The sequence below is a fragment of the Ursus arctos genome, chromosome X, assembly GCF_023065955.2.
Source record: "Ursus arctos isolate Adak ecotype North America chromosome X, UrsArc2.0, whole genome shotgun sequence".
Classification (NCBI taxonomy): domain Eukaryota; kingdom Metazoa; phylum Chordata; class Mammalia; order Carnivora; family Ursidae; genus Ursus; species Ursus arctos.
This window is the reverse complement of record NC_079873.1, coordinates 27090551-27116289: the sequence shown is the minus strand read 5'-3', so window position 1 is coordinate 27116289 and position 25739 is coordinate 27090551. Positions and strand designations below refer to the sequence as shown.

Sequence of the window (25739 nt, the reverse complement as noted above, 5' to 3'; positions counted from 1 at the left end):
CTCAACATGACTTTCAAGGACAATTCTGAATGTTAATGTTTCCATTTTCGGCCTCATGTCAGAAAGAGTTTTATTACCCGGTGTAAGCTCTGGAATGTCAAAGGCATGGTAGGCAGTATAGACTGCATACACAAAATTAATGCATGGTCATTTTATTCTAAATTGCTTCACTTGAAAATATGGCATGAAAATCTAGAGAGAGGAACTAAAAGTAAGTGATTTTATAGTGCTCTAAAATATTGAGACTCAAAAAATAAAAGTCCTAGGATAAGAATGCTCATGTCTTTGAGTTTGTGCTGTGGCCAATCCCAAATAAGTTACCTTACATCTGCCACAGGGTTTGCATAACTAAAGGCTGGTCTGATAGGTACCAGACATCATTGTTTCACAGGCAAGGACTGCAGATTTTCCAGAAATTAACAGACCTTGTCCCAAATGTGCTTCTCCATTCTTATATAATAAAGCATTCCAGGGAGCAAACTAGCTGATGAGACATTTTGTGTACCCATGTAGGGATTTTCTAATCACAGTGAGGGTAGTGTGATAAGGTCTTTGGGAACTGGAGCTCCCAGGCAAGATGTCTCAGTTCTAGAGCATCCTTCTTTGTTACTCCTTCTCTGTTTATCACTCTGTTTACCCTGTTTATCTTTACAAAAAAGTCATATACTATGATTTTTAGAAGATTGGACTACTGTTTTATGGTTATATGTGATGTCAGTGTAGTTATAATTACAGTTTTTAAAAAGCAAATCCCTCCTATTAGATTATAATCTTTACCCAACCTCATCTGTGCATTTGCCCTTACCCCGCCACTTGGCACCATTCAGCAACAGTTTATTGATCTTCAGTTGCTTGGCATATGTATGAGGACAAGGGACATCTCTGTTCTAGTGGATCTTTTATTCCAGTAAGTTATACAAACAATAAATGACTAAACCAATTTGTAAGAAAATATTGAGTAATGAAAATATTATCTAAAAAAATTATAGAGATTGAGAGTAATTGAGAAGGAAATTTAGATAGCATCTTCATGAAAAGCCCTTCTGGGCCAGTGACACTTAAAAATGAGTCTTGAACAATACGAAAGAGACGTTGTTTAGAGATAAGGAGGAAGAACACTTCAGGCAAAGCAAACAGCTTGACAGATTGTGGAAGAGAAGACAAGGTAGCCGAACCATAGTAGCAGAGGGCAAGAATGATATGCAGTTACATTTGAGAGGTAGGCAGGTGCTAGATGGTATAAGGATTTCTGGGAAGGAATTTGTATTCTCCTTAAATTTTTTTTTTAATTTTTAAAAATTTTTTGTATGCTTTTTTTGTATTTTCCTTCTTAGTGTGATGTGACTCCATTTGCTTTTATCCAGAGGAATGACATCTGATTTGTAGTTGAGCCGAGGAGAATGAACCAGCAAAGGAGTTCAAATGCAGTGCTTAGTGAGGTGGGAGGATAATCAGGAAAAGGTAGTACCTGAAGCTCAAGAGAAGAGAATGAATGAAGAATGGATATGGGGACCTGAAGGTTGATGGTAACCTTTCCAAGAGGTGTTTCATTGGGGTAGTTGGCAAAGAGAATAGTAACGTAAGGAAATGGCAAGAGTAAGTGTAGAAAACAAAGTATTTTTCAGTGAAGAGGAATAAATAATAAGGCAGTAGCAGGAAGGGTTCGATGGGTCAAGAGAGTTTGTCTTGTTACAGTTGATAATGGTGAGCTTCAGTCGAAAAGGAGATGCTGAAGATGCCAGAGGCAGCAGGTAATTTTAGGAGAAAAGTCCTTGAAAGGGCGAGAGGAAGTGGGATAAGGCGTAGAACATCCTACCATACTTTTCTCAATAGATGCTCCCTCTGTGTACTTTCAAGTTCAGTTTACAGTAGAAATGTGCTAATTTTGCTGAGCACCGTAGCAGAAAATTTGCCTGGAATGGTTCTGTTTAATAAAAAAATTGCATGACCCAAAACATGACAGAAATTAAATCCCACACATTTGGGAAGAAATGTTTTTTGGCATTCAGTTCAGAAGACTATCATTTTAATTACTTTAAATTTTTTTTTTAATCTTGCAGGTGCTTCAAGAAGACTTAGAACAGGAACAAGTCAGGGTCAATTCTCTCACACACATGGTAGTGGTGGTCGATGAATCTAGTGGAGACTATGCAACCGCTGCTTTGGAAGAACAACTGAAGGTCAGATTATTTTCTTTAATACACTAACTGCGTCATCAAAATAATTAATTGTAATTCAGAATATATTTAGAAAATGTATAATGTAATTTGTATATTACAAATATTTACAATGCAATATATTTATTTAAACGAAGTCAAATTATGTTCCATTTGTGCACATTTCCCTTTCATTAACTATCCGCTGTTTGTTCACACTAGCTTCCTGGCCTTTGGGGAAATATATGAATGCAGATCCGTGTGTTTTTTTTTTAATTATAGTTGAATAACATGTGTTAGAGAACTTGTCAGAGGAATATTATTTATGTCCTCTAAAACCTACAGTTAAAGAGAGGACAAAGGTAAAAAGAAAAAAACCCAAAAGGGATCACATTCAGTCAAATCATGAGAAATTGATCACCTTCGTATTTTTTTCCTGGAAAACTTCAGTTATAGTCTTGATGAGGCCATAGCAGGATATTTAATTTTTGGAAGTTTTGTTGGAGAAGATACTTAGCCTTTCAAGCCCTCATTCAACCTGAGTCATAGTAATTATATCCTTGGAAACGTAACCAGTACCTATTAACAAAGAGTAAGGTGGGTATTTTCGTATTTTTATCTTTTCGTCCTAATTAGGAATAACAAGGTTTTACTGTAAAAAAAAATTTTTTGAAAACATTTTCAACAAAACATATGTACATACACCAAAACATCAACATTAAGGAAAAATACAGTTTATTGTTCTGAGTGTGATATACACACACACACACACACAACACTACACGTTATAGTTGAGGCATTCACTTTAGCCGTGAAATGCCTGCCTTTTCTTTGTGATTATTAAGGGCCAATAGTCTGACATGTCTAAGGATCCAATCAATGTGGGTTTAAATAGCTTTATCAGCACGAGGTTGTTCTAAACATACTCTTACCTAACCTATAACGCAGTTTCTTAAAGCCTTATCTCTGTTTTCTTCTTTCTTTGTGTGAATTGTGTTTTTTTATCCCAGTAAAATGTCATTTCCTCAGGTTACTGCTTTAAACTTCCAGTTTTTAACAATGGTATCTTCTTCTCTATCATTAAATGACAAAAAGAAAATTCTTGAACTGCTACAATGGAGCATTTAAGGTATATTAGTCACCCATGTTAATTGCTTGTGATTCAATGAAATTGCAGCAGGGATTACAGATATAAAAATGTTTATGACGCCTGCTATTATGATGTATCATCACATATTGATCAGATATATTGTACACATATATACTCGTGACTAGCTAAAGGACTGTACTGATAGGCCACTGCTATAACCATTTGAAGGAATTCTTTAGTTCTCATAAAATAGTGTTGTAGCTGATTATAGATGGGTAAAAATCTAATACTCAGCATTCCTCAGAAATTTTCAGAAAAGGTAGAAGAAGTCTAGGGAGGAGAATTTGGGAGGGTGCCTGGTTAAAAAAAAAAATCAAGGCCATTATTTTTCTAAGTCATAGACTATTTCTTTTTTTTTTTTTAAGATTTTATTTATTTATTTGACAGAGATAGAGACAGCCAGCGAGAGAGGGAACACAAGCAGGGGAAGTGGGAGAGGAAGAAGCCGGCTCATAGCGGAAGAGCCTGATGTGGGGCTTGATCCCGGAACGCCGGGATCACGCCCTGAGCCGAAGGCAGACGCTTAACCGCTGTGCCACCCAGGCGCCCCAATCATAGACTATTTCTAGTTAACACAACAACTGAGAAACATCCACATTGGTATTACCAGACTTAATACAACTAACTTTAGAATGTAATCATTCCAGGGTGATGTCTGTGGGGCTAAGCCACCTAGAAAAACAGTCTGTAGTACTCACAGATGGTGACTGGGTTAGAGCTTATCTAGGATAAATTAAGAGTTGTGACCCTAAGCTTTTCTATATTTATTATTCTACTGGCTTTCATTTTCCCCTTATTTTCTGTCTTTATTTCAATGGTTCAGAGATATCTACTAAGATAGCTGTGCGTGTATTCCTTCTCCTAAATCATACAGGCTCCATCTGCATTTGTCCATGATTGCCTCACTATTAAGTAGTGTTGACTGCTGCCTCCTAGCCTTCTCTTTTCCCCACAACCCCCTTTTTCCTTTTGATACCTTCATTTCCCCCTACATGCCCCCCTCCTGTGACCTGACTTTTAGATGATCTAGACTAGTGTCTAGAAGGTAAGGGTTAGAAGGAATTCTTTGGGGAGAACACCCTGGCTTGAACATTTCTTACTTCTCATCCCATCACTTTTCTCAGTCTTAGAGGAATCCGTGTTTGAGTTCTTTTTTTTTTTTTTTTTTTTTTTTTTCCGTGTTTGAGTTCTATGCCTTATTCGACCATTGGTTTGAATTGCTCTGGAATGCTGGGCTGTCTTCTGACCTTGACATTTTGGTGATTCTTTCTTAGGTTCTTTGCAAATGATATAATCTAGTCTTAACCTAGTTGGATTTTTAAAAGGAAGGAGAAGAGAAAGAGAAGTTGGCAGAGGAGGAGGAGGAGAAGAGAAATAATAAAGGATAAAAAGACATAAACAAATACATTAGAGGAGTCACTTTAACAGCAACACAAGTATTCTCTGCATGTAATAAGACTTCCGTGTGTGCTTCAGAAACCACGAACTATTACTATGTCTCATACTGAGCCCAGAGGAATTCTGTTAGTATAGGAAGAATTTTAGGGAAGAAAAACAGGTATATAGACTCCATACAAGGGACAAAACAAAAACAAAAACAAATACAAAACTGGCAGGGATCTGAGAAGGATCCTCGAGGGCTTTTGTTAGGGCTGGGTCTGGTCACCCATAGCTGATTCCCCTTGACTTGTTAGTGTTGAACGTTTATCCCACTCCTTCTTTTTCTGCGGTTACAGTGCCTTAATCTGTTTTGCTGCAATGTGCTGAGGCACCATCCAGAGCCCCCACATGGATACCCAGTGGTCTTTAGTTAAGAGATGCAGATGGGACAAACTAGAAAGGGAAGTCCTTGATTTAGTACAATAAGAGTGGGATGTGTTCTTATCTTCTGGAGTTAAAACTCTGAAAATACTCCTCATAGAATATTTTTACATGTGTTGACTTAATTCTATGAACTTTATTATAAGTTAGATTTTCTCTAACTTCTTTTTTTAAAGATTCTATTGATTTATTTGACACACAGAGAGAGTGAGCACAAGCAGGGGGAGCAGGAGGCAGTGGGAGAGGGAGAAGCAGGCTCCCCATGGAGCAGGGAGCCTGATGCGGGGCTGGGATCATGACCTGAGCTGAAGGCAGATGCTTAACTGATTAAGCCACACAGGTGCCCCATTTTTCTCTAACTTTTAAAAAAGACTTTTAGAAGGTTTTCTGTTAAAAGGTTTGAAGAAAAATAAAGTTAGGTCAGAACATATGCTTAGGGATTCTGAAAGATAGCATGGCTTATGAAGGATAATATTCTAAAAAGTACAATCTGTTGTAAATTAATTTGATTCTCTCTCAGAGATTCAACTCGTCCCTCAGCAATGTCACCATAGGTCATAAACTTGTCCTTAATTTTAGTGGTTTCTTGAATGTCAATGCACAGAGAGTCTGATTTGTAAGCAATGATGCCAGTTAACTGATGTTACTGAGAAATAGCTTCGCTAAATAACTGAGATTAGTAATATATGTAGAGTATTCAGTCCTGGAGGACATTATCATATCTCTTTCTGAGCATCTGCATTCTGTTTTTCATTTTTTTTTCAGCAAATACTTGCTATGTTCTTATTATGTCCCAGGGATTATGCTGGATAACAGAGGTAAAATTGTGAACAAAAAGAGAATTTGTCATTACTTTCCTGGGTCAGGAGTAAGTAATCTGTGAGCCTGCTGCCTGCCTTGGAAACTAGAAACAATGGTAGCCATTTCTCAGGCTCCCTCTTTGAAATCAAATGCTAATTCCTTTCATTTGTGGTCACCATGGTAGGCATGGTGACTGCTCTCTTGGTTCTTGCAGTCTAGTGGAGGAAATAGACCTTAATCAAATATTAACAAAAATGAGCAAGTAGTTAATGGACAGAACTTATTTCTATGAAGGAAAGAAACAAGGTTTTGTGACAACACACTAATAAGACTTCAACTGAAATTTGAGAGCAAAAGATGATTCCCTAGGAAAGTGTTTAAGCTAGGGTCTAAAGGTAATGTCGAAGGGAACTGTATAAAGGGTGTATAAAGGAGATGGGTGGAGGTGGGTAGTTTCCAGGAAGGGGAAACAGATCAAGTGAGCAAGGCATCTTCAGGGAACTGAAAAGGGCAAATTTGGCTACAGCTTTGAGGTTCAGAAGAGTGGTGTTAGGGGAGACTTGACAGATAGAAGGGGCTTATCTAAGAATTAGAATTGGTGTGTGATGCTCAACTCCACCAAAATTCAGTCAATAAAGTGTATTAAGCAGCAGCTCTCTGCCTGGATGACAGCGGGGACTACAATGGCAGGGAGACGCAGGGGCGACAGTCATGGTACCTGCCCTTCTGGACCTGCACTAATCCAGTGCAATCAATTGTATACAATTATGGTTGTGATGACTTCAGTGGGGCAAAAACAGACATTGCTGGATGACCTATCTTGCTCTAGAAGGTCAGGAATGTAGAGGTTAATTAAGCAATAGTAAAGGGTAGGAAGGTGTTCTGTGCAGAAGGATAGTATGTATTCATTCAACAAATAGGTCTTGCCCGCCTTCTCTGTGCCAGCCATGTCTAAGCTTTGAGGTTAAGCATAGGCAAAGCATAAAAGATTTCTCTATGAAGTTTACATTCTAAGCACACATCATAATAAGCAAGTTTTGTACTATGAAAAAAGGTGTTAAGAACTATAAAGAAAAAATTGGGAAGGGAGCAGTTTTACCTGGAGTGGTCAGGGGATGCTTCCTTGAGAAGGCGGCATTTAAGTAGAAACTCAAACAAAGTAAGGGAGGCGTTTGGAAGGTGCGCAGGTCCTATGGGGCCTTTTGTATTTGAAAAACTGAAGGAAGACAATAAATGGAGCATAAAGAGCATTTATTGTCCTAGGGAGATAGTTGTTTCTAATAAAAATGAACCAGAAACAGGCGTCTAGTTTTAGAAGTTGTTCTAATGAAAACACCTTCCAGAGAAAAGGCAGAGCTATCGAAGTCCCATTTGTAGATAATGTTCTTCTATACACATTAACACTTGAGAGCCCAACTAGATGTATTAAAGTTGTCTAAGGCCCAGACCCAGGAGAGTGTCTGGCATATAAAAGGCATTTGGACTATTTTGCTAAATGACCTTAATCTTAAAGTTACTGTCTACTATTATGGAGAAATAAAGGTATATCAAAAGAATGAATACAGTCAAGCATCCTCTTCTGAAGAGGAATAACCTGGAAAATACAGTTTTAGAACAGATTATTAAATATTTGCATGTTCAGTTTCTCATTCATCTAATGAAGTTAATAAACTTGTTTATGGAATAAAATAATAATTTTTGAAGATAAAGGTCTCCAGGAACTAACATATATTCACTAAAATCAAGACATGAAAACTAACTTCATATCAGATGACATTAAACAATTTGTACAAATATTATGTGGCATTATTAAGACAGATTCTTTGGTGGATTTATTAAGTTGGATGATCCAATGGAGTGGCATACATACAAAGTATTTTGATTTACCTAAAATATTTTGCAAAGCCTCCCATGATATGTCTATGGATAAGGTGAGCCTTCTTATCCCTCTATGGGCTGGTGGAGAACGTTTGTGTTTTAATATATTCTTTTCCGGTACCTGATTTATGTGCCAGAGAATTGGTGAAAATGATTGGATTCCTTTATTCACCCTGCAGTGTCAGAAAATTTGGGGGAAAGAAGCCATTTGAGGATTTAGCTGGAACACTGTGTACATTTTGCCTGAATAGGAGTGGTTAATGGATGATTTCCTCTCCCACATGACTTTAGAAGATTTATAACAATGTCGTGTAAATTTAAAATGTCACATTCAAGTGTCATATACTTGTCTTTCATGTTTTAAATGAGGAAAGGTATGTTTATTGTTTGAAATTTGCTGCTTATAAAAAGTAATATCTTTAAATCAATTAAGTTTCTGATGAGGAAGGTCTGACTTCCCATCCATACATGTAAATGTAAATACATGTATATAATTGTACACAAATGTGTATATATGTATATGTATACGTTTACATTTATGTACATTTACATTTTCTCTAACATATGGATGTATATGTGTATATGATTAATATTAAATGAAAGCAAATGGTATAGATTATTAGTAAATTAATGCCATCCTGGACATGGTGTGGTGTCTACAATACAAGGACTAATAATTAGATCCGGTGGTGGTTTGAATACACTTTGTATTTTAGCATTTTAGCTGGATTTTACCAGGATGGTGGCATTTAAAGAACGTTTACAGGGGACGCCTGGGTGGCTCAGTCATTAACCATCTGCCTTCGGCTCAGGGCGTGATCCCAGATTCCTGGAATAGAGCCTCGCATCAGGCTCTTCTGCTGGAAGCCTGCTTCTTCCTCTCCCACTCCCCCTGCTTGGGTTCCCTCTCTCACTGGCTGTCTCTCTCTCTGTCAAATAAATAATAAATACAATCTTTTTTTAAAAATAAAGAATGCTTACAGAACTAGGGATTCTATAATTTCGTGAGAAACTTAAGCAGAGGTAAGGGACATGTATTGTCTTGTAGAAAGAGGAAGGCTTTTCTCTCTGTTCCTTCAGAAGATTGTATTAAAAATAAGTTGAAGCTGATAAGCCTGGGTGTCTTCTGCTCAGATTTCTTTCCTGAGCCCAATTTCTTCGATCCCATTTTCTTCTGGATATATCCAACTTGAAGTCCAAAATGCATCTCAGGATCAACAAGGTGAAACTTAACTCCTTGTGCCCTACTTCCCTCTAAACTTGCTTCCTTCGCTGACTTCAACATTTTTGTTACTACACAGCTGTTCACCATGACACCTGTACCAGAAACCTGGAATCATTCCCAACTCCTCCCTTTCCTGTCCCTGTGAGCCCTCTGCATGTCATCAGTCACAGAATTTGTTCACTGTCTCTCATATTCATTGTTTCATCTTTGCTTCTGTCCCTGTTTGCCCTAGATCAAGTCCTTGCCTGAATCTTTACCTCTCTTCAATCCAATTTCTGCATTAAAGTCAGCCTGGGTTCTCAGAAGCTATTTATTACAGTTTCTCCTCTGCTTAAAATCCTTAGTTGCTTTCCATTCTCTACAGAGGCTGATCGATTAGGCATGCAATGATTTTTATTACCTAATCCCTACCTGTCTCTCAATACATGTTTTCTGTTAGCTCCCACATATCCCTTAACCTATATTATATTTCTGTAAGCCTTTTCTGATACTCTCTATGTCACTGTCCTTGTATATGCTATTCCTGTTACTTAGAATAGTCATGTTTGTCGTCTGCTTTGAAAACTACTTCATGTAGAAAACTCAGTTCAAATTTTTCTCCATGAGGCTGTTTTTTCTACATGGCCACTCCCTTTTTTGAGTCACCTTATATCATCATTATATCTCTGTTGTTTGGAAGGAAAATAGTCTGCTAAAAGGTAGCTGTTCAGAAAGACTATAATGTCCTCTTCTCTATCATGGCTTGAAAATGGGGAATGCAATTAAAAGTACTTATAGTATATATCTTTGGGATAATTTGGGAAGGGAAAAAATCTAGGGAATGTTAAAGCCTGTAGAACTGAGAAATAGAGATTATTTATGAAGAAGAATATGGATGAAAATATTTTTGATGTTTCTCTCTAGTTTCTAATTCTACACTTGGTGAATAAAAAGCATGTTTAAATTTTTTTTTAAATCTAATGGAAATAATTTCACTAAGCCAAGTGTCAACAATTGTTGCCCATGAAGCGATAATTATAATTATTAGCACTTTTGTGTGCTCATCATTTCCCAAAAATTTTACATACTTTGTATGTAATACTATCCCTGTTACACAAATGAAAAAGCTAATGCATAATGGAGTTAAATCCAAGTTCATGCAGCTTTCAAGTGGCAGAGCTGGGACTGGTATCCAGATCTGTGTGATTTCTCCTAATCTCTCAGTTTCACAGAGGAAAATTACTATGTGACCTTGAGAAAATTATTACCGGGGAAATATATGGAAGTATAGTAGAATAATAATTTTCTTTATGAATATAAGGATATATATGAATATATTGAAATTATATTCTTTATGAATACAATTCTAATACAGTCTAAAGAGAATTCTGGCCTTTATGGTCTCTAAAAAAACCCTAAACTTCACATTATGTCACAGTTAAAAACTTTTTTTTTTTTTTGATCAGAGCACCCAGAAAAGTACACAAATCATAATTTTAGGTCAAGACTTCACAAAGGTAACATACATGTAGTTCCACATCAAATAAAAAGATAATATGTTGCCAACAATTGAGACAGCCCTATCAAATCCTATGATAGTCATAAACTTTTCACACCTCCTGAAAGTTAACCTTTATCCTGATTTGTAATGCCTCAGAATAGTTTTATTTTTAACCTAATATAAATGCAATTGCATAGTATATAGTTTTGTAACTGCCTTTTTTTAGTCAATGATATGTTTGTGAGTTGCATCCATGATGCCTATCTTGTTTGTTCATTAATTTTCATGGCTGGGTAGTATTCCTTCTTGTGACTATACAATTTAATTACATATTCTACTGTTGAGAAAATTTGGGCTGGTTCCAGTTTGGGATCATTATGAATAACACTGCTGTGTACATAACTGTGCATATATTTGCATGAATGTATGTATGCTTTTGTATTAAGTATATACCTAAGATTGAAGTTGCTGGATTACTGGGTATATGCATATTTAGCTTTATAGGCATTGCAAAAGAGTTTTCCAAAGTTGATGCATAAATTTACACTCTCATCAGTAGTGGATAAAGGGACAAATTGCTTCACATCCTTGTTAATACTTGATATTGTCGGATTGTTAATGTGAGCCGTGTTGGCGGTTTCATAATGGCATCTCTTGTGAATGTTTGCATGTAGTGTTGACTAATGAGATTAAAAACACAATGACAGTTCTTTTATTGGCTATTCGAGATACCTATTTTTGAAATGCCTTTTAGTCTGTTGGTTTATGTGTATTTCTCTCAGTGACTTGTAGTTATTTAAAAATATGTATTCAGGATGTTAATCCTTTGTTGATATCTAGATTACAATTTCTTTTCTTTTTTCTTTTTTTTTTTTTGCTTTTACTAGGTGCCTTACCCTTTTACTTTTTAATGATACTTTTTTTTTTTTAATAAACAGAAGTTTTAAGTTCAATATACTCTACTTCAGTATTTTCTGTAATGGTTAGTGTTATTTTTGTCCTGAGTTTAAAAATAAAATTTTCTACTCTGTGACCCAAAATATTTTCTCCTGGATTGTCATACAGGGACTTAATTGCTTTACCTTTCATATTACGATCTATCTAGTATTTCCGGTGTGAGGAAGGATTGAATGTCCATTTTTTCCCCATTTAGAGCAAACTAAAATAGCATGATTTATTGCAAGGACCATTCTTAATGTTCTGTATTGTCACTTTTAATAAAATGCTTATACATATATGGGTCACTTTATGAACTCCAGTCAAGTTTCATTTGTACATTTCCGTGCAGTTACTCCAATACCACATTATTTTAATTACTATGGCTTTATGATAAATTTTGACATCTGGTAGTATTGTAAAAGAAAAATTGAGCCAGTTGGTAAAATGGGTAAGGAGAAATTTATTCAAGACTATTGCAATTAGGGATCAAGACTATTGTAATAGGGAAGAGATTGAACTCAGTTCCCCTGAACAAAAGGTAGGCAAGTTTGTAAGTGCTAGAATGACCTGACATAGAAGTACTGGAGGACCTTGGTGGGGTTGGGTAGTCAGTGTGATTATGCTTTCTGTGTTTGCTAATTGTCCCTTATCAGAGTTAGGCTCCTACCCTCTCAGAGTTTGGGACACAGGGGCGCTATCTTTCCTGATAATTACATTTCGAAGGGGTGGCTTTCAGGTCCTTGAGAAAGAAATTCTTGGGTTGTAGAAGATTTACATCTCAAGGGGGCAGAGAAATATTTACGATTTCAAAGTAAGTGCTTTAAGAAAAAGAAGGGACCTGTAGCCAAAGTGTGTCAAGCTGAAGGAAACTCTAAATCTATCTTGGTTAATGTAAACCCATCACATTTATTTCTTCCTCTTAAAAGATTAACTTGGCTATTTTTGTTTATTCATATTTCCATGTAGATTTTAGAATCAGCTTGTCTGTCCCCCCCAAAAGCTGCTGTAATCTTAATTGGGGTTTATTGACTATATGGATTAATTTGTGGTGAATTAATATCTTTATTATGTAAAAAGTTTTTCAGTTCATGAATATGGAATAGGCTTTGATTTATTTAGGCCTTTATTTTCTCCCAATAATGTTTTATGGTTTCCAGGAGAGTGAATCTTAGACTTTTTATGAGATTTATTCCTTTATTTGCTATTTTTTGATATTTTTGCTGTTGCTATAAATGGTATCTTTTCAAAATTTCATTTTTTTTATAATAATTTTTTATTATGTTATGTTAGTCACCATACAGTATATCCTTAGTTTTTCATGTAATGTTTCATGATTCATTATTTGTGTATAACACCCAGTGCACCATGCAATATGTGCCCTCCTTAATACCCATCACCGGCCTATCCCAATCCCCCACCCCTCTCCCCCCTGAAGCATTTTCTATTCGTCTTTTGCTTAGAGGGAGAAATACAACTTGATTTGTGTTCCTTGGCTTTGTATCCAGAGATCATGCTAAATCTACTTATAATTTGAGTAGTTTATCTGTTGCATCGCTCAGTTGTACGTATACAGGTTGTTTGTAATTACTGTTTTGCTTCTCCCTTCCCAATCATTGTTCATTTAATCAGTTTTTCTTGCCTTATTGTGCTGTATCTAGTACAATGAGATTATTCCTGATCTGTTTCTCATTTTAGGTCTCAGAGGTGAGGCTTCTAGTAAATCACCATTAAGTATGATATCTCTTTATAGGTTTGTTGTAGATGCTTTTTATTCCTAATGTAAATGATCAGATTATTTTTCTTCTGTATTGTCTTAATATGTAAAATCACACTGCTTCATTTTCTAGAGTTAAAATAGCCTTGCATTACTGATGTAAGCCAAACATGGATGATATGTATAATCTTTTTTATTTGTTACTAGATCTCTTTTCTAACATTTGCTAACCTTTGATGTAGAATTCTCCCATTGGGTCCATGAAGAAGATTGGCCTATTGTTTTCCTTGTAATAGGTTGTTAGGTGTTTTTTTTTTTTCTTTTTCATAAAAAGGTTTTTAATTAATTAATTTATTTTTTAATGTTTTTTAATTATATTATGTTAGTCACCATACAGTTATGTGCAACTAATGAATCATCGAACTTTACATCAAAAACCAGGGATGTACTGTATGGTGAATAGGTTGCTAGGTTTAAGCGCCTGATTGTGCAGGCTTCAGAACTTGCCATTTGTACCTGGAATTTTCTTTATCGGAGAAGTTTTAAATGAAAGATTAAATATATTTAAATAAGACTTTTCATTTTTCATTTCCACCTTCAGGTTTCCTCTCCATTTTCCAGATTTCCCATTTTTTTGGGTCAGTTTGAGTATTTGTCTTTCTGGGAATTGGTGTTTTGCATCTAAAATTACAAGTATATTTGGGGCACCTGGGCAGCTCCGTTGGTTAAGTGTCTGCTGCTGAGGTCATGATCTCAGGGTTCTGGGATCGAACCCCGCATCAGACTCCCTGCTCAGTGGGAAGCCTGCTTCTCCCTCTCTCCTTCTGCCCCTCTTCCTGTGCTCTTTCTCTCTCACTCACTCTCTCAAATAAGTAAATGAAATCTTAAAAAAAAAAACAACATAAAAGTATATTCAAATAAAGTTCTGTTTAGTCCACATGGTGTTTATTCAAATGAAGTTCTGTTTAGTACACATGGTATTTAATAGTGTTTTTATTAGTTATCAGTGTTTTAAGTTTAGGAAATGTGATATCAAACTATAAATGTCTAGCCTCTGTGGAAAAAGCAACTGATCTGGTGATCCTTTGCCTGTTCTCCTGACTATTAACCTCAGGAAGAATTAAATAGCTCTGCCACCTTTAGCACAAACTCTCCATTTTGCTACAATCCCCTTTATTCCCCATTTCCTTATACCTAGATTATTTTGTGCATTTTATGATGCATACACATTAGAATTTGTGATTTCTTACAGATGGAATAGTTCAATGCATAGAGTTAGAATGAGGCATAGAGGGATATCTGTTTTCCATTCACCTGATTACAAATAAGACACATAATGGATTATGTTCCTGGTTTAGAATTTAAAAATCGAAGATTTTCAACTCTTTTGTAAAATATAAGCTGTAATAGACTGTAGGTAAAATATGAAAAACTAGTCATTTTAGTGTCATGCTGAGATGTTTTGCTGTATCCTGTATTAAAGTTCTGTTACACTGTAGACTTATCACATCTGGAAACAAAAGCAAATCTTCCACCAACTAAGCTCTATTTTACCAATCACAAGCATCTCAATAATTTATCAAAGTTTTCAGAGCATTTTCACATTTGTTGACCTGGCAAGGAGGGTACCAGTCCAGATACTATTATCCCCCTTTCACTAGTGGGAAATATAAACCATAACAAGGTTAAGTGTTTGCTGAGAGATATTACTGAGTTGGGCAACAGTAGAACTGGGACAAGAAATCGAGACAATCTGTAGTTCAGGCCTGGTGATATGTACCAGGTGAGCAGACTCAGAGATGCTGCTATATGATTAATACCCACTGTAAGTAGTAAAGATCTAGAATTTGAGGTGGAGAAGATAGGACTTCACATGTGATTTTCACCTCCTCTGGCTATTCAGATTTACCATAAATAGCCCTGTTGTTGCTATAAATGACTGGTAGGCAGGTATTTAATGTAGAAGAAAGAAAAAAAAGGTTCTAAGACAATACTTAGGAGAAAATCCCTGTATTGATAACTACAGAGGGGGTATTGAGCTTTGACACATTTTTATACAATGTGAAATTCATGTATTGCATTAAGCACAATGGTAAGGAGCTCCCCTCAAGAAGTCCAGAAACCATGAGGCATAAAAAAATCAGGAGCAGTAAAACCTTAAACTACCAAAGAATGCCCAGGAATGCAATGGACACTGGCAAGGACACTCTCATGCTGGAATGCTCCTTTTAGGACTCCTGCTCTTTATTTTCTAGTATCCCAGTTGAATAGACTGGTGGGAGCTGGGGAGTACAGAGTTTATTAAGCTGCCACAGAACATTAAATAATAGCCTGCAAATAATAATGGCATCAACAACTGGGCCTTTCCAGATTTATTCATTAGCACTTTATAAACTCATAAATAATATATGGAACTGACTGTAATGGCACAAGGGAACATGCTTCTTCAAGTTAAAAATCTCACTATGTTTTTAGCATAATCACCAAGACAAAATTTCATTAACGAATCAGACAGTCATATTTACCTTTGAAAAAGAAGACTTTGCAAAAGAGCACATGTTCTTCATCTGGGAATGTAAGTATTTTCTGATTTTTAACAATACTTTAAACAAATAGGGAGGTAAAATGTCAAAAATGTTCTTAGATGAAATTATAACATTAGGCTTCAAATCCTTGTTAAGTAGGTTAGATAAAATGAGTGGTTAAATCTAGTCAAACTTCTGCCAGAATTAAATATGAAAATACACAAAAAGGGTTCAGCATCTGTACGTCTCACTAGGTTCTGTAGCACGCATTACAAGGCGTATTGCATGTTGTGCGTTCCCCTTAGTAAATGACATCATGAAAGAACATAAGCTTGTAGCCGGATGGATCTGAGGTCAGATCCCAGAAACTCAATCCTGTGTCCTCCGTGGCCTTAGGCAAGTTACATAACTCATCTCTGTGTCTGGGTCACCTTTAAACTGCACCTTTAGAAGTGGCAAGTGTACCTTCACAGGTCCCTTGAGTTCGGTCAGAAAGTACTACAGGATCATTTAAACAGGAGTAAGAATGAGAATTTCAGAGAAACCTACAATAAGTGTTTCCCAATACATCAGGACACATTTTCCCACCCTGGACCATATGTTAGACAGTGAATATATAAGGCGTGCTGTTTTATAATATGCTACTTTGGTTAGCAGTTTGTAAAAACATGTAAAATTAAGAAGAGAATCCTAGAGTTGGCTAAACAGTAGTCAGTAGTACTCTGCCCTGTTTCTAGCCTCATGATGGGTGTTATTTCGTCCCATTCAGTAAGTTATTTGATATTATTTCCACATTACCATCGGTAAGGTGAAGTTGCTCATCCTTTTTAACTCTGCTGTGTTTATAAAGTAGGAAAGAAACATCAAGAAATGTTAATTTTCAGAAGGCTCGTTACACATAAACGTCATTTAGCTGGGAAGTATATCCCAGGGTCTGGAACTTTGATAAAATGAGATGGGCTGCCTGCTGTCTCCCTTTCTTATAAATCCCAGTTGCTGCTGCATTGTGTGGGCTATGGCACAGAATTGTTCCTTTCTTAGTGGACAGACTCCTGGGACCACTTTATCTCTTCATGCCAGTCTTGATGGGCACAGTTCAGCTCTTACATTCCATCCCTGGCCTCAATAAATTCAAGGGTCAAGATACGTTAAGTTTTACCTTCCAGGCTTGTCAGATTTTCCTCAGTTGCCTTTATCCAAATGTTCCTCTGATAGCTACTTTTCACTTTTGCTTTGAAAAACCAACAGAAACAAACAAAGGAACTCAGATGAGAAATGTCCTTGGCATGTATAACGGTATGGGATATAAATGAAATGGGAAGGGGAAGGCTTCCCCATTGCAAATCTAAGCATAGATGATAATGGAGTTGTGATTTAGCCCATGAAAGTGTGTTAGAGTAAGTGAACCGACCTTTAGCTTCTCTTACTGGTGAGATAAAATGAGAACATAAATAAAAATTAATTTCTTCTTATCGGTTCATGAGATGTTATAATTCATTTTCATTTATGTACATAATGTTTACATAGCTTTACAAAAATATGCATTACTTCTAAAAGCTCAAAGGATTCATATACTTAAATGGAAACTCAGAGAAATACTCTTTTTTTCTCTAGAGAAGAGGTTTCTAATCCTAATGTTAGTGATTCTTTAAAAAAATTGTTTAGCTTTCTGTCAGTCCCATTTGATCCAATCTCTTAGACTTGTTACACCCCTTTAGGCAATGATAGGAACCAGCATCTTTGAGTGATTGTAGAGCTGACTGGTTATCTTCCAATTGCTTAGCTCTATTCTTTTTAATTCAAATTAGGGCCAATATTTCTAAGTAATAACCAGATAAAGCCATAAATTCAAGCACTGTGTACATCTATTTATATTTGTGCATATGGCATTACAAAAACCTACGCGTGGGCAGACATGTACAGCATATGAGCAAGCAATTTCTAATTCACTTACCTGATTTTACTGAGGTGAGTAAAAAGCATCCTGTTCACATTATAACAGAAGTGACTTAGATTCAGTTCATTGAGGGTTTTCTGAGAGTAAGATAGGTTTAAGCAGTGGAATGTGTTAATAAAGGATAGGTATACTCTCTTGTGTTGGAAATCTTTAAAGAAGAATATACTTGAAGGCTGAACAACTACTTGGGAAGATTTAATAAGTACCTTTCTAGAGTGAGTAGAGTAAAATAGATGACCCTTGCTGGTTCTTGGAAGATTTGAAATAAACAGTGATCAAACAAAATGTAAATAACTATTAACACTTAATATAACTCAGTTCAAATTAGAACTGCTTTCCAGTATATAATCTTGCTTAGTATTTGTAGCAATTCTTTCAGGGGTTGGTATGATTATTTTCTTTGAGAGAGAGGAAATGATTTAGCCATGAATTTCTGGAAAGTCACTTAATTTTGCTTGGAAGGAGGGATAATAATAATAAAAAAAAACCCTCAAAGAATTGCCAGAATCATTACAAGAGAATGATGTGTTTAAATTATTTTTTTTGTGGGGCACCTGTGTGGTTCAATTGGTTGAGCGTCTGACTCTTGCTTTCGGCTTAGGTCATAATCTCAGGGTCATGAGACCGGGCCCTGTGTGTTAGGCTCTGCACTCAGCATGGAGTCTGCTTGTCCCTCATGCTCTGCTCTTTCCCACCCCTGCCTGTGCTCACTCTCTCTATCTCTATAAAATAAATAAATCTATAAAAAATGTTTTTATTTTTGTAATTTTAAAAGACATACACATGTTGGTAATCGTAGCAGTTAACTGACCTAACACTTAAATCTAAGTTGTTCAGCTCGAGATACTTGCATCTTCCCCACATAAAACAAAATTACAAAGTGATAGCATTTATGTATTTGGGAAGTTGAATCACAATAAATTATTTAAAAATCTCTATTTAAATAATTTTAAATAATTTTACTCTAGTATTTGTAATGCATTTTCTAAAAATTTCCCACTGTAATAAATACATCTTTACTTTCAATGACTTGAGTTTTGTGAAATATTTTGTAATGCTATGGAATCAGTCCCTCTTAAATGTCTTTTGTATTAGTTTGTTAGGTCTGCCATAACAAAATACCAAAGACTGGGTATCCTAGACAGCAGAATTTTTCTTTTCTCACAGTTCTGGAGGCTTGAAGTCTAAGATCAAGATATTGGCAGGTTTGGTTCCTTCTGGGGCCATTCTCCTTGGCTTGTAGATAACTATCTTCTTGCTGTGTCCTCACATGGTCTCTCTTGTGTGCTCACATGTCCCTGGTGTGTTTCTGTGTGTCAAGATTTCCTCTTCTTATAAGGATACCTTTCACATTAGATTAGATCCCACCCTAACAGCCTCATTTTAACTTAAAATCCCTATGTAAAGTTTCTATCTATAAAGTCCCTGTCACCTAATAATGTAGTAGATAAGGATAGGGCTTCAACATATGAATTTTTAAAAAAGATTATTTATCTATCTATCTATCTATCTATCTATCTATCTATCTATCTATCTATTTAAAAGAGAGAGAAAGAGAGAGCACAAGCTGGGGGGAGGGGAAGTGTCAGGCAGAGGGAGAAATAGGCTGGTTCCCTGCGAGCCCAACATGGGGCTTGATCCCAGGACCGTGGGATCATGACCTGAGCTGAAGGCAGACACTTAACCAACTGAGCCACCTAGGCGCCCCTTCAACATATGAATTTTAAGGAGACACATATGTCCATTGAATGATAAGTAGATAAAGAAGATGTGGGGTATACACACACAGACATAGTCTCTCTCTCTCTCACACACACACACACGATGGAATATTAGCCATCAAAAAGAATAAAATCTTGCCATTTGTAATGACATGGATATTATGTTAAGCAAAATACGTCAGTCAGAGAAAGACAAATACTATATGATTTCACTCATGTGGAATCTAAGAAATGAAACAAATGATCATATGGGGAAAAATGAGAGAGGCAAACTAAGAGACTCTTAACTGTAGAGAACAAACTGATGATTACCAGAGAGGAGGGGAGTGGGGGGATGGGTGAAACACGTGATGGGGATTAAGGAGTACTCGTGCTATTGTGATGAGCACAGGGTGATTTTTGGAAGCGTTGAATCACTATATTGAGGCCTGAAACTAATATTACACTCTATGTTAACTAACTAGAATTTTAAAAACTTAAAGATATGTTTCAAAACGTAAGTGTAGATACATATTGAAATAGTTCTGTGCTGAACTCATTGAGACTACAATGCATATTATGTGTCCTTCAACTAACATCTTCTTTCATTAACATACAAGTCTTTGTAAATATGTATGTACAATCATATGGGCCTAGTTGTATTCTTAACTCACTGAAACTACACTGTGTATAATGCTATAATGCGTCCTTCGACTAACATCTTCTCTCATTAAGATATAAATGTTTCTAATAAAAGTGTAGATGCAAAAAAAAAAGACACAGTTCAGCCCATAACTTCTTTTTATTTCAAGTTTTCATTTAAATTCTAGTTAGTTAACATGTATGGTAAAATTGGTGTCAGGTGTAGAATTTAGTGATTCATCACTTACATATAACACCCAGTGCTCATTGCAACAAGTGCCCTCCTTAATGCCCATCACGCATTTAACCCATCCCCCACCGACCTCCTTGCATCAACCCTCAGTTTGTTCTCTATAGTTAGGAATCTATTATGGTTTGCCTCCCTCTCTTTTTTCTCTCTTTTTCTCCCCCTCCCATGTGTTCATCAGTTTTGTTTCTTAAATTCCACATATGAGGAGTGAGATCATATGGTATTTGTCTTTCTCTGACTTATTTCATTTAACATAATATACCCTAGCTCCAACCACATCATTGCAAATGGCAAGATTTCATTCTTTTTGATGGCTGAGATCTAAATGTGAGACAGGAAACCATCAAAAATCCTAGAGAACACAGGCAGCAACCTCTTTAATCTCAGCCATAGCAGCTTCTTACCAGACACGTCTCTGAAGGCAAGGGAAACAAAAGCAAAATGAACTATTGGGACTTCATCAATGTAAAAAGCTTCTGCACAGCAAACGAAACAATCAACAAAACTAAAAGGTAACCTACGGAATGGGAGAAAATGTTTGCAAATGACATGTCTGATAAACGGTTAGTGGCCACAGTCTATAAAGAACTTATCAAACTCAACACCCAAAAACCAAATAATCCAGTTAAGAAATGGGTAGAAGACATGAACAGACATTTTTTTTCAAAGAAGACATACAGGTGGCTAACAGACATAAGAAAAAATGCTCAATATCAGTCATCATCAGGGAAATACACATTGAAACCATGATGAGATGACACCTTACACCTGTCAGAATGGCTAAAATTAACAACACAGGAAACAACGGATGTTGACAAGGATGTGGAGAAAGGGGAGCCCTCTTACCCTGTTGGTGGGAATGCAACCTGGTGCAGCCACTCTGGAAAACAGTATAGAGGTTTCTCAAAAAGTTAAAAATAAAACTGCCCTACAATCCAGCAATTGCACTATTAGGTATTTACCCAAAGGACACAAAAATACTGATTCGAAGTGGCACATATACCCCAATATTTATAACAGCATTACTAGACCATAACTTCTTTTATTCTGTTCATTTTTGACACACAGTGTGTGTTCAATAAATATTTGTTATTTAGACAGATTCGTGATGAATGAATGCATTAAAGACTTTCATTAACTGTAAGTTAAATTTAATGTTGGATTGGCTGAGTTATAAGCCTTTAATGAATTATCAAAATTATCTATTATTATTAGAATACCAAGGGCCCTTCTTAAAATAGTTTCCTTAATAGGTTGACTGTGTATCTAAAAGAATGTTATTATTTTTTTGTGACTCATTCATATAGTGAAAAAAAAAAACCCTACAGTGTAAAGTTTATCACATTAGTATAGTTTGGAATTTCTATAAAATTAACCTTAAGGAATCTAGTATATGGAGGTCTTCATTTGGATTTGTTTAATAGGATGTCCTACTAAAATTAATAAATTGTAGTCAGCAATCTATGAGATTACAAACCTAAGATGCTACTTAAGTGGATACTAGGGACATGATGCTGTATCTATTTAGAAGTCTCAGTACATTTCCTTTCATTTATGAAGATGGTGCTTTGGTTTGAGTGTGTCTCTCCTGTGCTTGACTCCCATCTCCACTAGGGTCAAAGGGATGCAATATACATCCCACAATTAGGCCTTTTGTATCTTTATCCTCAAATCAGGCAGATGGTGTAGTTTATGGCTACAAGGGATAAGATTTTCTCTGAAGCTATTTTTTCACAACTAATCCATTCACAGATATGTTACATACCATTTTACCTGATGTATACTGACATAGTCACTAGGAAGTTCACTTAAAGAACTTCTAATGTTTCTTTTTTTATAATAATTTTTTATTATGTTAGTCACCATACAGTACATCCCAAGTTTTTGATGTAAAGTTCGATGATTCATTAGTTGCGTATAACACCCAGTGCACCATGCAATACGTGCCCTCCTTACTACCCATCACCAGCCTATCCCATTCCCCCACCCCCTCCCCTCTGAAGCCCTCAGTTTGCTTCTCAGAGTCCATAGTCTCTCATGCTTCATTCCCCCTTCTGATTACCCCCCCTTTCTTTATCCCTTTCTTCTCCTACCGATCTTCCTACTTCTAATATGTTTCAGAAAAAAAAAATCCCAAATATTTGGCTGTAATAACTAAATGGCTAATATTGTTGAATTCATTGATTTATGTTAGCATGTTTCCTTTGGTTATCTTGCATTATTATTTCAGTGCTATGGTTTCTGTCATAAATTAACATCATTCAAAAGGAGTAGAGAGTGAAACTATAAGAAGTACGAAAATCAGTTACATTGTGTTGAAAGCAATATGTGCACGGTACTCCCTTTTTGAAAAGATGGTAGGGTAGACAATTTTTAAGAAATTGGGTGGGTCTTCAAGCCTCCTAGAAATAGGTGGATTTTTTATGATGCAAATTACATTTGTATTATTTGAGTCATATTTTAATATCTTCTAGGTAGATCAATCCAAACATGTAGCATCAAGTATGTTAGAAATTATGACAAGGCTTATTATCTTAGATATCAAAAGTATTTGTAAAAAATAGGAGTTACAGTTTTTTGTAGCCCTAATTCTACACAAAATAAAACATATCTATATTTGAGATATTTCCCATTGTAAAGATCTAGTGGCTATGGGAAAATAATTCTCTTATTTATATTAAAGTCAAAAAGTTGGAGTTTAAGACTTTGAAGTGCATCATAATGGAATTAAAATAAATGATCCATATTTTTTGTCCTAAAATTTCCCCTTTACACAACGATCATTACAACATTTTTTTTTTCATCTAAAAACCGTCGGTGGTCGGTATATGGCAGTACGTAAGCAGCGGGATGACCATGGCTATGGTGGCAGCTGCAGAAGCCAGAGCAGCCGGGGCCACGGTGGAGGCTAGAGCTGCGGAGGTGGCTGGGGCAAAACATCTCCTGACTCCCTGTGAAGCTCACTGAGACGGCGATCTGGGCACTCGAGGAAGTGTATGCCTTTAATTTCTCTTGGTCAAATGTGGGTAAAGACAATCCCCGGGGCAGCTTTGGCTGCATCCAGACAACGTTCTCTAGTTCTGGAGCCTCCCAGCTCAGTGGCCCAGGATTTGTACATGCTAAAGGTGCAGCATGTGCCACAAACGACTAGGTTGAGATGACACGAGGAAGAATGAGCCTGGCGGAGGAATCCCACGACAGAAGCACAGAAGTGATCAAACCGGGTGGACCTTATGTAGGTACAAGAGAGTCAATTCGGAAAGTACCTCACAGTCTTTCAGATGCGATGCCTGAGAGGAAAGGGTCAACCTCCATGAACCTTGCAGATATGACTCAAAAGACACATGACAGCAGCAGTGTTTCTCAGGGGCGACATAAGGACAGGATGATTCACTTACTGGCCACGAAGACCTACAGGAAACCTGAGCTGTGGTTCCGCTGCAGAAACATGGTGGCAGTCCAAAAAAAAAAAAAAAGAGAGAGCGAGAACTCCCTGGGAGCAATTCTGCAACAGATAGCCAATCTGAATCCTAAAAACCTCTCATACACCTTAAAGGATTATGTTTTTAAAGTGCTTCGAAGAGACTGGCCCGATGCAGTGAAATAGAAATAGAACGTGTTAGGCAGTGCTCTCCAGTGCACTAAATCTATCTCAGAATGCTGCCAGCACCAGCCATTCAGGATCTCCTGCATGTTCTAGAGGAGACGTTGCCTCTTCTCAGAATTGGCTTTGAGATTCAGATTTCATTGATCTTTAATGAATAAAAAAACTTGAATATCTCACCTGACAGGTCGAGTGCTTCCAACATTAAATGGTCACTTGAATCCCACCAGTGAAAAATCTGTTCCAGACGTCCTGCTGTCTCCTGCAGCCGCTGCTGTCCCCTTCCCTTCTACCGCTGCCTTCAACCCACCTGCCCGGCTCCAATCCTCCTCTGATTCTAAATGCTAACTCCAGTTCCCCTAGCACTCCAGCAGGCCAGGGGACTCAAGACCTACCTGTTGACAGTTTTAATCAAAACACTAGTATCTATCAGGACCAACAAGATAAATATACCTCTAGGCCTTCTCTGGAAACCCTAACCCTGGTTCAGTTCTACTGAAGTGTCCAAAGCCTGTGGAAGAAAACGATTCATTGTCTTACAAAAAGTCCAAAAAAGTCTAAAAACCGAAGGAAAAGGCCAAATTGAAATGCACGACATTGAGACAACTGAAGAAAAGGAAGAGGACCTTAAAAGAGATGAGAAAATTGCCAAGCTGAATAACTCCAGTCCTGATTCCATTGAAGGAGTTAAAGAGGTTTGTACTGCCTCCACCAGGCCTTTTTCAACAACTGAACTCCCAGATTATTTGACAAAATAAATTGCTATTTTCCCCCTGTGAGACAAGGATGGCTTCAGTGCTGAGGATGATGCATACAGGGCCTTGCATGCCAGTATGGAGATTGTAGCTAGAAGATTGATCAAACTGGATGCACAACAAAAGCAGGTTTTTCCGGGCTTAAAAGAGGAAGTCTTATGAGAATATCAGAAGATCAAGCAGTCCAGTCCCAGTTCTCATGAAGAAAAATACAGTTGCAAGTAACTTCATAACAAGCTGGCTCCCATCAGAAGACTCATCAGTGAATTTGAGAGCAAACAGAGTCATGGCACGGGACCTCTGCTTGAACCAGAAGCTGTGAATAAACTTACTTATTTAAAATTCCAAATGAGTTGCTATGAGATTTTTTAAAAAATGAAACTTTGCTTGTTGAAAGTTATTTATCATTTTCCCCATTGTACTGTGCTTCCCTGCAATTTTGAAGCTGCTTTTTCTGGTCCTCCTACCATACCCCAAGACTTACATTTGTCAATAGATATAAGTTCGTTTAATATTGGGGATCCAGTGATGAACACTGGGTATTATATGCGACTAATGAATCATTTAACACTACATTAAAAACTAGCGATGTACTATATGCTAATTGAACCTAATAATAATAATATAATAATAATAATAATAATAATTTATTTCTAAAAAATAAAAAATCAAAAAATCAAAAAAAATATTGGGGATCCAGTGTCTGTACTTCAAACCAGTTTTTTTCTTTAAACACTTGTGTTTGTCTTTAGAAATGATCTTTTAAAGAGAGTGAGCATGAGCAGGGGAGAGGCAGAGGAAGAAGCAGACTCTATGCTGAGCAAGGAGCCCGATGCAGGGATCATGACCTGACCCAAAGGCAGACGCTTAGCTGACTGAGCCTCCCAGGCACCCCTGAAATGATTTTTTTAAGATATTGGGGACCCAGTGTCCACACTTTAAAGTCTTGTGTGTTAAAAAACCCCAGTAATGTACAAGGTGAAAAGCTTTTGGATAAACATAAGCCTATTTTCTCTCCTTTCTTATTGCAAACTCTGCCTTAAATGATAGAATGTGTAGAAATTTGCACAAAATTCAAAAAAATTAGAACATTGTTTTGGAGGGTTAAAAAATAGAAAGGTGTATGAGTATGTTTATGTGCA

The 25739-nt window shown here is 36.6% G+C and overlaps 1 protein-coding gene and 1 pseudogene across 17 annotated transcripts in view; both read left to right on the top strand.

Moving 5' to 3' along the window:
* Window positions 1-25739, top strand: part of DMD (dystrophin) — a 2358181-nt gene that overhangs the window by 944835 nt on the left and 1387607 nt on the right. For all 17 annotated transcript variants that reach the window (XM_057310259.1, XM_057309646.1, XM_048213297.2 and 14 more), the window contains one exon: window positions 2061-2180. In XM_057310259.1, coding sequence (XP_057166242.1) covers window positions 2061-2180 — 120 coding nt within the window. The remainder of the gene's footprint in view (window positions 1-2060; window positions 2181-25739) is intronic.
* LOC113265793 (RNA polymerase II elongation factor ELL2-like) lies at window positions 19718-25201 on the top strand (annotated as a pseudogene).